This window comes from Nicotiana sylvestris, chromosome 9, assembly GCF_000393655.2.
Source record: "Nicotiana sylvestris chromosome 9, ASM39365v2, whole genome shotgun sequence".
Lineage (NCBI taxonomy): Eukaryota > Viridiplantae > Streptophyta > Magnoliopsida > Solanales > Solanaceae > Nicotiana > Nicotiana sylvestris.
In genome coordinates this window covers 117,855,415-117,870,230 of record NC_091065.1, presented here as the reverse complement: position 1 = coordinate 117,870,230, position 14,816 = coordinate 117,855,415, and the positions used below count along the sequence as shown (strand labels likewise).

At 38.2% G+C, this 14,816-nt stretch overlaps 1 protein-coding gene across 1 annotated transcript; it reads right to left on the bottom strand.

Moving 5' to 3' along the window:
* Positions 1–392: 392 nt before the first annotated feature.
* Positions 393–3,560, bottom strand: LOC104215600 (zinc finger protein WIP2-like). The gene is made up of 2 exons (XM_009765446.2): positions 2,861–3,560; positions 393–1,031 (listed from the first exon to the last, which is right to left on the bottom strand). The coding sequence occupies exons 1-2, from the start codon at positions 3,383–3,385 to the stop codon at positions 585–587; spliced, it is 972 nt and encodes a 323-aa protein (XP_009763748.1). The 5' UTR covers positions 3,386–3,560; the 3' UTR covers positions 393–584.
* Between the last annotated feature and the right edge of the window lie 11,256 nt (positions 3,561–14,816).

The window sequence follows — 14,816 nt, the reverse complement described above, 5'->3', positions numbered from 1 at the left end:
TATATATAACACACATTTTAGTGTATCAGGTTGCTTGTCTTATTTTAGATCACTAATCTTTTTTATTATAGTCAATGCTATCAGCGTATCGAATCGACACAACACTATTCTTGCGAGGTGATTTTCCCAATGGCTGAGTGCATGGAGATCATATGAAACAAATTTTAGATATATATATGCGTGCAATTAATTATATAAGAAATATGGAATTCAGAAGAGAGGAGATCCATTTTCTGGCTACTTTTCTGCTGCAGACCAAACCCTAATTAGCTTGTTTTGCCTAAGCATTTTCTTGAGCGCTGAAACCTTGTCTTAATCTTAAAATTAAGAAAAAATGTCTCATCAGAAACAACTGTAGCTTTGAGTAGAATTTTAAGATAATTCACCCAATCTTGAAATACACATCTTATATTGCATATCTAGAGAACAATCATTTACAGAAAATTCACTTCTCTTATCCAAAACATAAAACGAATTTAAAGTGTAGAAGACTGAATTTGGAGCATAAACAAAGACAATTTAGCTCACAAAGAGAATCCAACTACGGAGATATCGAGTCTTTTAGTCATGTCAGAGATTTTGCATCAAACTGGAGACGAAGATCCAACATCCTGTTCGATCTCAGACGTTGATTCATCCTCTAATTCCTCAAGATTAGGTATCCCAACAGCGCCATGACCGCGTCCAAAGGACTTAATATGATCTTTCAGAGACCTCTTATGCTTAAAATCAGAGCCACAAATGCAATACCAAATCTTGCCACAATTCTTCTCATGGGTTCTCCAATCACCTTTCACAGCAAATGGTTTCCCACATTTCCTACACATAAATGGCTTGACACCATGTTTCCTCTTGTAATGTGTTTGAAGGGTTCTAAAGTCCTTTAATGGCCTTGCTCTTGGGTGATCAATGTTGTGCTTGCAATCAGGTGCACAGCAGTAACAAGGCAGCCTTAGCATTGCACTTGGTTGTGTCCCTCTTAAGGATTCTGGCCCTTTTCTGTATTGGGATCCATGTCCCCACATATGCATCTAACATAATCAAGAAAACTATAATTAGAGACGAATAAACTAGTATATATGAATTTAAGTTGTATATATCGACAATAAAAATATTATAGTATGTTATTGATAATTACGTTTTTATCAGGTAATTATCAATTAGTGTTTACCTAGTATTACATTATAAGTGATTTGATTATGTAAATAATGTTATACCATTAGTGCATCGAATTAAACTCTATAGACAAATGAATTGTAATGTATATACTATTGGAGAACTTTTAACAATCATGAAGATCATTTCATACATTTGTGTCGAGGAGCCAAAAAGAAGAAACTATGATAGTATGAAACATATATATACTACTCCCTCAATCCTAATTTACGAGGTAAAGCTCGAATTTCGAGAGTCAAACTTTTTAATTGGATCGTGAATTCAAATATAGAATCTTTAAGTTTTTTAAAACAAAGTTTATATATTTATAAACTACGTGAAAAAATTTATAAGTCACAATAATTAACAATTCAAAATATCTAAAAGACATGAAAAATCGGGATCAAAGTAAAACTCGTTCGACTCTTCAAATGCGAACTCCGCCACATAAATGGAGACGAAGGGAATAGAATATCTATTTGAGAGTTTTAGACAAACAGCCATGTCGAAGTATTTACTTAAAAGTAATAAAGCGTTGAATAACATTTGAAGAGGCAAAGTAGGATTAATTCCAGTAAGAATATCAAAGGATATGCATAGAGTAAGATGATGATCAAATCTGCAAGTAAACCATAAAGCCAAGGAGTAAAATTCATATTTGCTAAAACTTGAAGGGCCAAATGGACAAAGAAAGTTGTTGAACAAGAGTTATCTTCAAGTTGGAGCATGAGAAATAGTTAAAAAGGGATTCATTCAATGGTATGTGGTAACATTTGAGAAATTAAAGCAACTTGACCAACAGTCATCTTCTGCAACAAAATAGTGAGTTTTCAGAAGTAGCATTAATGCAGAGAAATGAATGATGTTTTACTGAATTTGAAGGGATGAAAATCAACTGTCCGGATTCTCCTGAGGAGACCTGAACTAGTGATCTGAAATACTGGAAATCTTGTCAGTTTTTACACTGCAAAATTTGTCACTTCACATTTGACCACATTCACCTGGTTTTAGCACTAAATAGTTTGACCCAAACACGAAACAGAAATTAAAAGAAAAAGGAAAAGGAGAAAAAGATTTTAGTAGAAAAATTGCTCCATTAAAATGTAAACAAATCTGGTGGCCAAAACCCTCATTTCATGCATAAATGAAGTGAGGTGTAAAACAAAAAATTAAACAAGAAATAGGGTTAAAAAATATTGATTAATAGTCATAAAAAATATACATTGAAGAGCACTAGATTCATAGTGGCTAGGTGGACCGTTTTGAAGACAAGAACCTTAAAGAAACCCAGAAAGAAAAAGAATCTATGTTGAGAAGCTAAAAACATAAAGAATTAAGCTTCTGAACTCTTCACTATAAGAATTTTACGACACAATTATATTGTAAAGGAAAAAGAAACACAAATTTTCAGACCACAACTTGTAATTCATTCATATAAACTGAATTACCAAAAAGATACTTTAGATAAACTTAATGGAGAAAACAAAGATTGGCGGATAGGTATGTACTGACATAAGCGGATATATTCATTGAGTTCAACTCAACCCAATATTTTGGATATAAAACATAATATACATTTTAAAAAATCACCAAAATTTTCAAGAAACATCAAATTCTAAACAAATAAACAATAACTATAATGTTAAAAAAAATTAAAAAGTCAACCCATCAATTTAAATTCTAAATCTGCTTCTATAATACATACCTGAAGATTGTTGTATCTGTTAAAAGTCTTGTAGCAAAGATGGCATGAGAACTGTGTTGGACCAATGAGAATCTGAGAAGGGGTAGGGATCCAATACTGACCCTTATTTAGTTTGCTCAAATGGACATCAAATTCTCTATTTCCCCCAACACTTTCATCTATCACTAATCCTTCAGGTGAAAATGAAACCCTTGATGAAGTGAAATCAGAGCTAGGGCTAATTGGTAGCCCTATATGTAGGGATACACTCACATTTTCATTACTATTATTATCTTCCTCAGCCATACTACTAGTACTCTCATAAGAATACTTTGTAGTATTAGTCTTGTCCAATTTATCAACATTTTTGAGAAGGGGAAGAGCTTCTTTTAATGGTGGTGAAGGAGGAGGAGCAAGAGGAACTTCTTCTTGGAAATTGTTGTTGTTTGAATTATTGTAGCAAAAGTTGTGAGAAGAAAGATACTGTTGATGGATAGGAAGGAAGTTGAACCATCCTGTGAAGAAATTATAGTAGGGTTCTGTCATACTGAAAATAAGTTTCAGTTTCAATCTGTTAGAAATTTTAGGGTTTATGTGTTTTAGGTGTGTGTATATATATACATAAGAGTCTATAGATATGATGGAGAAATGGAGGATGGGTGAAGGGGAAGAAGAAAGAAAAGGTTAGAGAAGGTTAAAGGATATTGGAAGGAGGTTCACTAGCTACTTCATGTGACAGTGAAATGAAAGGAACTAGTAATACAGTGCTTCTTTATTTCATTTTAAATGATATTTCTTCCCTTCCAATTCATGTAAACTTATTTTACCGAGCACGAACTTCAAAAAAAATAAAAAAAACTTTTAAAATTTATGGGCTTAAATCAGTCATAACATAATTCGTTTGAAACTTGTATGACTATAATTCTTTTAAAATTTGTAGTGTTAAACATATCATAGTGTTTGCCTAGCCGTAAAAGTTTCTTATTAAGGATAGAATTGAAAGTTTAAATTAAATTCTTTCCTTATTAGAAAGAGGCCACTCCAAACTTATTTTTACTTTTATGACCCTACCTCTTTTTTTACACATAGAAGATTCATTTTTACCTGTAAGAAATTTGTCTTTTACACATAAAAGATCTAAAAAGATCATTTTCTTAAATTCAAAATTGTAAAGGCACATAATATACAAATAGCATCTTTTTCAAATGAACTAAAAAGAAAATAAATTAACATAAACTGAAACAGAAATATTTTTTATTAGTCTGTATCGAAAAGAACGTTATTTTTATATTTATAAGTTATTTCATTTTAATATTAATGATTTAAATTACAATCATATAAATGTCCTAATATATTCGAGATCACAAGTTTTAAGAATTCTTTTGTTATATATGCTTACAAATTTTCTTTTAAATTTTGTGACTAGTAAAACATGGTTATATAAAGGCAAAATGGCCTAAATGGCATCTATACTTGTCTCACTTTGTCATGTCGATCCTCAAACTTAATAATTTGACAATTGAACACACACACTTCTTCAAATTGTGTATAATAAACACTACAACAATATAATCTCCTACATGTAGGACGCCACGTCAAGAAATTAAATCACTTAGGCTCCGGGTTATTCATTATGGCCACATAGGAAAATAAAATGGGAAATGATTTTTAACCCCCAACCCAAATTTTCCCCTAATTTTACACTTATCCACTTAGGTTTGGTCCCTGATGAAGGCGACTTGGGTCGGCGACGAAGGTTATCGGCGACAGTTCCGTAGTTCACGCCTCCGCTAATGAGCCGCTACAGAAAAGGAGTGTGGAGGTAACAGAGTTTAGCCATGAGAGGGTGTTGGGGGGAGGGGGGGGAAGAAGAAGAAGCTTACACGGGGAACGAAAAGGGAGGGGGGGGGGGTTACTACAAAAACCATTTTGATGAATTTTTTAGTTGTCACAATCAAAATCAAATACAACAATCATCTAAATTAAACGGATCTCAAAACGTTGAGATGGAGAAGGGGTTGATATAAAATTCAATTAAAATTTTAGGAAGTGTGACCCTCCTCTGCATCGGCTGCTTCAAAGGTTTGGCCACCCACGAGTTCCGGCACCTCATCATCTGCAGCAACACCTTCAGGCGCCCCGGTAGCTGGGGCAGCAATAGGTGCTTGCTTGTGGAACTGCTCTGCTAGCTTTTTCAAATTCTCCAAATTATCAGGGCCCAACTAGCGAATATTGAGGAAGAATATCCTGCAACTTCTTGGTCGGAGGGGAAAATACGCTTGGGTATTAAATCAAAATAAGGAGAAAGAGATCCACCCGTTTGCTTCAGTTATTTGGATCCACCCGTTTCCTTTTTTCTTTTTTTACTTATTTTATTTTTTATTCTTATTTTACTGATTTTTTCTTCTTATTTTAATTATTTCTGGTTCAAAATGCTCAAACTCAGGCTCATTATTTCCGTGAATTACACTCATTTTGTCCAGCTCAATCATTATTTTGCCACATGTGCTTGGTCAACTGTCAGAGAAGTTTAAATAATAGGTTTTGATCAAGTTAAAGTGTCTAAATGAAAACAAGTGAAGTTTGGGGACCGGCATGATAAAGTGAGACAAGTTTAATAGTCAGCCCTTATATAAATGAAATAGAGAGTATTATAACATTTTGTTATAGCAAAAGTGTGGATAATGAAGGAAAATTTTAGCAGCTTTTGGATTAATGGCAGCGAACCAAATGTAGGTGAGGGGATAATAAAGGAAGTAAAAGCCAAAGGACAAAGTCAGAGACTACACATAGCAGGTTGTCTCCCTCAAGAATCATTGTGAAAATTCTTGCCATGTTTATGTTGTTCTAGTGGTAGAATAAATTTACTCTCACTTCTCCTTTCTTTTATTAGCCTTTAAGCATTTTCAACAATCTCGAGCTTTTGCTTTGGACAATATAATGTGTTTACTGTTTTTTATGTGTGCGCCCAGGCACATTTAATTTACGACTTTTATATCTTTTCACCGGTCTCCTTTCTTCCTTCTTTAAGAAAATTACCTTCTCCGCTACAAATTAAATAAATACTCTAGTAAATACTACAGTACCTTCTGTTTGCTAAAAAAATTTATTGAACAAGAGCAGTAAAGATAATTTGGAAGGTGCATGACTTGTTTCTTGAGCTCGTAACTAAGAAAATTCTAAATTTAATTGAATTTTACTCTTTTAATTTCTCTTAAAAGAGTACAATTAGTAGTAGTAAAAGTTACGGCTTAAACACTTGTTAAGTAAAACTCTTTGAACAGTAAATATATACCATCATCAAAGTACTTGGTTGGGAAGAACAGGAGTTCTGACTCCAAGCCTACCTACACGAAAAAAAAAATTCAGCTATATTGTCTCTCGTCGATACTACTAATGTTCTAGCAACCTACAAAAAAATTCCATCAAGATAGATTGAATCGACGGTTTATACTTCAACTAATAGTTTCTCTTTCTTTCAAAGTTTTCAATCTAAACTAGAAAGAAGAAATGTAACCACAAAGAGTAGTACTTGACATCCTTTGGCATTTAAATAATTATAAAAAAATTCAACTAGGTATATAATGTTGAAGCTACTCAAATAAATTGTATGCTTCTATTATCACGACCCGAAATTCTTACCATCGGGATCGTGATGGCGCCTAATATCTCACTTGCTAGTTAAGCCAACGTTAAAATATTTTATGCATTTTTAACAGTTTAAAAGTAATTAATGAGAAAGAACTGAAATTGCTGCAATAATCCAAAGTAATAATCCGGAAGCTAAAACATCCAAACGTCTGATACATCCATGAACCTGGTGTCACAAGTGAAAATAGTACAAACAAGGGTCTGAAATAACATAAAGCTGTCTGAAAAGAAAATACAGCGCCAGATAAAAAAAGGAAGGGGACTCCAGGAGTTGCGGGCGCTGAGCAACCGTACCTCAAGTCTCCACAAGATGTCCAATCCGAGCATGCTAATAACCGCCACTGAGACCGACTCCAAAATCTGCACAAGAAGGTGTAGTATGAGTACAACCGACCTCATATACTCTGTAAGTGCCGAGCCTAACCTCGACGAAGTAGTGATGAGGCTAAGGCATATCACTTACACTACAACCTGTACGCAGTATATAATAAAGACAGAAAAGGAAATACGGAACAAAATAGGACATTCAACTGAAGATAATAGCTACAGCCTCAAGAAATAAGTCAGTGACGTTCAGAATTACCAATCCTTGGAGTTCCAAATGCAGATACCGAAAACCAACACAGCTCAAGGAAATAGAAACACATAGGTTGTTGCGGCGCGCAACCCGATCCCACCGTACAACACAGAATCCTCCCTTATTTCACTGTAACAACATCAACAACAATAATTTATATATATATATATATATATATATATTGTAGCGCGCAACCCGATCCCAACATATAACAATATAAGTATCATAATTCATCCTTATTTCACCATATCAATCCACCCTTATTCCACTTGTTGCGACATGCAACCTAATCCCACCATATCAGTATCAAATACTCAATGAATACAGTCAAATCAAAAATTCAAATCACAAGAATCTCTGCGATCAATGAATACCACTGAACCAGAAAGGTAACCTTGTACAACATGGAAATTCATATATGTAGTACTACACAGAAAGACGGGTCCCGTAAATAACAATTAAAAGGTGCAAGTAAGTCAATTAGAGCAAATAGCAGGACATTAGGGAACTATGAAAAGATCTAACATCATTAATAGGAGAGAACATTGGTTAACAGGTAGCAAATAAAAGTGGAAGGCATTTAGAGTATATAACATTTAAGACAGGGAAGAAGATAATTAAGGAAAAGCGAAAAATCAGAGAAAACAAGTAATTCAGCGGTGTATAAGCACTCGTCACCTCGCATATACGCCGCGACACATGAAATTCACATAGCACATAATCTGAGGGTCCCTAATTCCCTCAGGTCAAGGTTAAACTCAATACTTACCTCGCTCCAAAGATCAATTCAAAGTTCAACCACATCTTTGCCTTTTAAACAAGCCTCTAAACCAATAATATCTAGAAAATTACCAACCAAACGATTCAAAATGAGCCTTAGGAATTTTCCATGATTGCAAAAGATTCAATTTAGGTCATTAAAGTCAACTCCCGACCCCGCTTGGTCCAAACCCGAAATTCGGACCAAAACCCAATTACCCATTCAACCCCAAGCCCAGTTTTATTTTGAAATTTGACCTTAATTTGAGGTCTAAATCCCAATTTTACAATAATCTCTCATTCTACCCAAACCCCAATTTTCACCATAAAAATACTAGATTTTAGGTTGAAAACTTATGAAATGTAATGGAAGATTGAAGTAAAATAGGTTAGAATCACTTACCAATGAATTGGGGAAGAAGATTTCTTGGAAAAATCGCCACTATGGTTTCTAGTTTTGAAATTTTGAAGAATGAACAAAAATCCCGTCAAATACAGATTTTGATTAGGTATAGGTGGCGCAATTGCGAACCTGTAAATGCGGATAAATCTTCGCAAATGCGAAGATTGAACATTCTTGTTGCCTTCGCAAATGCGAAGATTGAACATTCTTGTTACCTTCGCAAATGCGAACGAAATGTTCGCAAATGTGAACCTGAGGGGATTGCAATTGCAACCTCAAATCTCGCAAATGCAAAAGTCTACCCTAGCCTGTAATGATTCGACCGGTCATTTTGCTTTCTAGAACCCCATTCCCCTAAATAAGACTACTCGTGCATGCTTTTACTGATTTATGACTTGTAGGGAGGTTAGTTCGGAATTTGAAAGAGTTCGAGTTGAAATCGAAATACTTGATTCCTTAAGGTTGGCTTAAAAGCCCAAGTTTGACTTCGGTCAACATTTTGAATAAATGACCTCAGAATCGGGATTTGACAGTTCCAATAGGTTCGTATGATGATTTCAAACTTGGGCGTATGTTAAAATCGGGTTTTCGATGATCCGGGAGCATTTTGGCACCTAATAGTGAAAGTTAGTTCTTGAATGTTTTAGAAGTTCTTTAAATTTTTTTTGGAGCGGGTTTTGGTGATATCGAGGTCCAAACAGAATTCTGAGACCGAAAATAGTTGTATAATGTCATTTAAGACTTGCACGCAAGATTTGGTGTCATTCCGAGTAGTTTAAGTACGTTTCGGTGCATTGGAAGTAAATTGAAGAACTTGAAGTTCATAAGTTTGATTCAATTGGTTTAGGGTGTGATTCATAGTTTTAATGTTGTTTTGGGCGTTTCGAGAGTACGAGCGAGTCCATTTTATGATTCCAGACTTTTGGGTATGTTCGGGCGAGATCCCGAGGGTCCCGAGTGTCGATCAGACGAGGCTCGGACCAAGTTGGGATTTTGAAGCAACAAGTGAAGCTCCCTAGATTTGTCATAATCGCACCTGCGCTTGGGCAGCCCAGGAACCGCAGATGCGGATAATTGGGCGCACTTGCGTGACCGCAGGTGCGAGAGTTATGGTCGCAGGTACGGCTAGGCTTGCAGAAACGACCCCTTCTGTCCGCAGATGCAGAGACTGACAGGTGAGGGAAATGCGCACCTGCAATGGCTTTTCCGCAGGTGCGAGACCGAAGATGTAGCCAAGGCACCGCAAGTGCGAAAGTCGTTGGGCAGTGAGGGGTCATTTAATACGGACTTAGGCCATTTTTATCACATTTTTCTTCCACTCTTGGGAGATTTGAGAGCTTTAAAGGAGTGGATTTTGACCTAGCTTTGTGAGGTAAGTAATTCCTACTTAATGTGAGTTTAATACATAGATTATCGATAGATTTCAACATGAAAATTGGTAGAAATCATATGTTTAGATTAAAAACCTAGGGTTTAATAAAAATGAGATTATACCACAAAAATGATTATGGAACTTAGTGAAAATTATATATTTATGTTCCTAAGGTTATGAGCAATAATTTTCTTCGAAAAGTTTCGGAATCCGGGCAAGTGGGCCCGAAGGTAAATTTTAGGAATCTTACATTTTGGGTTGGATAATCACTTTAATAGTGGGAATATGAACTTTTGAGCATAGATTGATTAATTTATGTAATGTTTGACTAGTTTTGAGTCGTTTGGCACCAAATTTAGAGGTTTGAGCATCTTTTTGAACTGGGAAGTAGGCTTTGAGTGATGTAAGTCTCATTTCTAACCTTGTAATAGAGAGAATTAACATCATAGGTGAATTAAAAAAATGTGTGTACCTATTTGTGGGGTTTACGTACATACGAGGTAATGAGAGTCCATACGTAGCTACTATTATATTATTGTCCAGGTAGTTTAGGACATATGTCATGCTTTATTTAAAATATTTGCGCCCTTACTTATAAATTTAATTGCTTAAGTCATGTTGGAATATGATAAAAAAATTGTAAAAGATTAAATTCACTTACTTGAAGTTTGAATGGAATACTTGACTGTAAATGAGAAATTTGTATTTTCTTTAAAAACATTTGCTATTTGTGGAATGGGTTGAACGCCTAGGTAGCAGATAGATGCATCTATGGTTCGTGTCATTCGACCCTCGCCAGTGCATAGTTTAAATATTATGTTGGATCAGGTCGTACGTCATCGGCACAATTTGCGCATTATAATTCTTTGGAACTCTCCATAATATATATTGCTTAAATGTCTTGAAATGTAAGCTGTTAAATGATAAAACTGAACTTGGAATTAATATTTTGTGAAAGAAGAATTTATTATTTTATGTTATTGAGCTTTCAGTATTATTCATGAAATTCATGCTTAGTATAACATTTTTAATATATTATTGTTAGCCCATAGTAAGTGTCAAAGTCGACCCCTCGTCACTACTTCTACGAGGTTAGACTGTATACTTATTGGGTACATGTTGTTTATGTACTCATACTACACTTTTGTACTTAATTGTATAGGATCTGAGGCAGGTACATCTAGTTACTCGTCCGGCGCGCATACTTGTTCCTGGTTCGAGATTTCACGGTGAGTTGCCCCCTTCCGAGCCGTTCAGTAGCATGCTAGAGTCTCCCTTTTGTTTTGTTGTTGTCTATTCTATTTCAGGTAGTAGGATAGACATCTTTTGTATATTCTACTAGTTTCCCACATATTTTTAACACTAGATCTTGGCACACATTAGTAGATTATTGATTTTTGGGTTCTGCTCCTATGGTTATAAATGTTTCTAACTACTTTCATTTACTAACTTAAATCGATTTCCTATTAAATCTTTTAAATTATGGAAAAAAAGTTCTATATGGGAGTACTCATTAAAAATGGGAAATCACTAGGTTGTTCACTGTTGGCTTGTCTAACAACAGTGCTGGACGCCATCACGGCCTAACATGGAGTTGGGTCGTGACAACATGGTATCAGAGCACTAGGTTCACGTAGGTCTCCCAAGTTATGGGCAAACCTTGTAGAGTCTTGCGGATCAGTGCGGAGACGTCCATACTTATCTTCGAGAGGCTATAGGGTGTTGGAAAACTACTCTTTATTTATCTCCTATTGTGCAGTTGATGGTATACTAAGTTCCTTTCTCTGATTCTCTCACAGACGGTGAGGAAGCGTACGGCGGACGTTCCAGACCTGGGAGGAGCTGCTCCCCCCGTTGCTAGAGGCCGAGGGAGGACACTGGCCTGAGGTAGGGGATGAAGGCGTCCCAGAGCTACCCGAGTAGCACCACCAGCGGATCCAGTGGAGGATCCCATAATCGAGAAGCACGGCGAGGTGCCCACAATAGAGCCTGCCCCAGTAGATTTCATGTCAGCACCGGGCTTTCAGGAGGTGAATTTCACTACTTTCCAGTTAGAGGGCAAGACCCGTAGATGGTGGCAGTCTTATCTTCTTGGCAGGCTAGCGGGTTCTCCTCCTATGATTTGGGGCCATTTTACGCAGCTTTTCTTGGATAGCTATATTCCACCCTTCGAGAGAGAAGAGTACCGGTATCAATTTGAGCAGCTCGAGTAGGGTCAGATGTCAGTGACTAATTATAAGGCGAGATTTTCTGAGTTGTCTCGCCATGTACTTATGATACTTCCTACTGACGCAGAGAGAGTGCGCAGGTTTGTTTCGGTGTTGCACTCTGGTATTAGGGATAATATGGCCCGGGAGGTTGAGATGGCAACTTCTTATCAATTGTTAGTGGAGATTTCTCGGAGGATTGAGGGCTACCGTTAGAGGAGGATTGAGGGCTACCGTTAGAGGGGTAGAGAGCTGATGCAGCAGGACAAAAGGACCCATTTCTTTGGAGAGTTTAGAGGTGCCCCCGCTAGAGGCAGTGGTCACTTTGGAAGGGGTCAACCTAGCAGGCCCACATATCTAGCACCACCCCCTCGAGGTGCTTTTGTGAGACCCTATTCCAGTGCCATACCAGAGAGTTCTTACCGCCTACCAGCCGTCCAGGGTTCTTCCAGTGGGCACTCAGGCCACCAGGGTTCTTCCAGCTCCTATTTTAGTGCCATGCCAGAAAGTTCATACCGCGTACCAGCTATTCATGCTTCTCTCAGTAGGTCTTCAGTCCATCAGGGTCAGACTTCGTGATAGCAAATCGCACCGAGGGGTTGTTTCAAGTACGGAGATCTCATTCATGTGCGGAGATTCTGCACCAGGCTTCGGGGCAAGGTAGTGCAGCAGGGCCAGCAGCCCACGATTATAGCACCAATTGTCCGGCCGCCCAGATGTAGAGGGCATGCTGGTAGGGGCCGTCCTAAAGGTGGAGGCCAGGCAGGGGGAAGTCAGCCAGCTACTGTTCAGTAAGGCGGAGGCCAGTCAGCCGGCACTCCAGCGAGATTCTATGCTTTTCCGGCCAGACCAAATATAGTAGCGTCAGATGCCATGATCACAGGTATTATTTCTGTCTGCGGTAGATATGCTTCAGAATTATTTGATACAGGGTCTTACCTATTCATATGTATCATCTCCGTTTGCTCATTCCCTTGATAATCCTCGTGAGTCCTTGGGTACTCCTATTTATGTGTCCACTCATGTGGGCGATTTTGTGGTTGTAGATCGGGTCTGTCAGTCCTGTGTGGTCATATTCTGTGGTTACGAGACTAGGGCGGACCTTCTGTTTCTTGATATGACCAACTTTGAGGTCATCCTGGGATGGACTGGTTATCCCCATATCATGCCATCCTTGATTTCCATGCCAAGACTGTTACCTTAGCGATGCTCGAGTTGCCTAGATTGGAGTGGAAGGGTTCATCCGTTAGTATATCTAGTCGGGTTATCTCTTTTCTAAATGCTCGACATATGGTCGAGAAGGGTTGTTTGGCTTATCTATCCTATGTTTGGGATGCAATCGCAGAGTTTTTGATGATTGATTCAGTGCCAGTAATCCAGAAGTTCGCTGATGTGTTTCCGTCTGACCTTCTAGGCATGCCACCAGATCGTGATATTGATTTCTGTATTAATTTGGCTCCAGGTACCCAGCCAATAGCTTCTATGGCTCGTCGTCCGCAGTTGATCTAGGCTCAGGTGCAGCTGCTGCAACTGGCTGAGCTCCCTCACGGTTAGTGCACCAGGGGTCTGATATATGGTAGTTGCATGCCCTAGAGCCTAGGCGGTAGGGGTCTGTGCTCCCCTTCCCGCCTGAGATGTGGTTGGGTCTGCTTGAAATAGACCATCCTGAGTCATAGTGTCCATGAACCGCAGCATATATCTATCCCACCATACCGTATAGCTCCGAAGGAGTTGAAAGAGTTGGTAGAGCAGCTTGAGGATTTGTTAGCAAAAGGGTTTGTTAGGCCAAGTGTATCACCTTGGGGTGCACCAGTGTTATTTGTAAAGAAGAAAGATAGGACTATGCAGATATGCATTGATTACCGCCAGTTGAACAAAGTTACAATTAAGAACAAGTATCCATTGTTGATTGATGATTTGTTTGACAAGTTGTAGCGTGCTAAGGTGTTCTCTAAGATCGACTTGAGATCAGGGTATCATTAGTTGAAGATTCGGGACTCGGATGTTCTGAAGACTTCTTTCCGTACTAGATTTGGCCATTACGAGTTTCTGGTGATGTCCTTCGGCTTGACTAACGCCTCAGTGGCATTTATGGATTTGATGAACAGGGTGTTCAGGCCTTATATTGATTCGTTCGCCATTGTCTTCATTGATGACATCTTGATCTACTCACGTAGCCTGGGGGAACACGAGCAGTATTTGAGGGTGGTGCTTAAGACCTTAAGGGAACAGAAGTTGTATGCTAAGTTCTCCAAGTGTGAGTTTTGCTTAGAGTCTGTGGCATTCTTGGGGCATGTTATATTAGGCGAGGGAATTAAGGTGGATCCCAAGAAGATTGAGGAAGTTCAGAGTTGGCCTCATCCTACTTCGGCGACTGAGATCAGGAGTTTCCTAGGGTTAGCAGGTCATTATCGCTGGTTTGTAAAGGGCTTTTCATCTATTGCAGCACCTTTGACTAGATTGACCTAGAAGGGTGCTTCGTTCTGTTGGTCTGATGATTGTGAGGCAGTATTTCAGAAGCTCAAGACAGCTTTGACTACAACACCGGTTCTAGTGTTGCCTTCTGGTTTGGGGATGTATACGGTTTATTGCGACACCTCACGTGCTGTCTTGGGTTGTGTACTGATGCAGGAGGGGCGAGTTATTGCATATGTTTCGCGTCAGCTGAAGATCCATGAGAAGAATTACTCTGTGCATGACCTAGAGTTAGCCGTGATTGTTCATGCACTTAAGATCTGGAGGCATTATCTGTATGGGGTGTCATGTGAGGTTTACACTGATCATCGCAGCTTACAACATTTGTTTAAGCAAAGGGATCTCAATTTGAGGCAGTGCAGATGGATTGAGTTACTGAAGGATTATGACATTGTCATTCTTTATCATCCGGGCAAGGCGAATGTAGTCGCGGATGCCTTGAGCAGAAAGGCGGAGAGTATGGGTAGCTTGGAATTCATTTCAACAGAGAAAAGACCACTAGCTTTGGACATTCAACCCTTGGCTAACAAACT

What these genes read in the sequence shown, in the direction of transcription:
- LOC104215600 (XM_009765446.2), bottom strand. Translation starts at nt 3,385, where the DNA reads ATGACAGAACCCTACTATAATTTCTTCACAGGATGGTTCAACTTCCTT. An exon ending in ACAGATACAACAATCTTCAG is followed by an intron (nt 1,032 to 2,860) that starts GTATGTATTATA and finishes TGATTATGTTAG; the next exon opens with ATGCATATGTGGGGACATGG.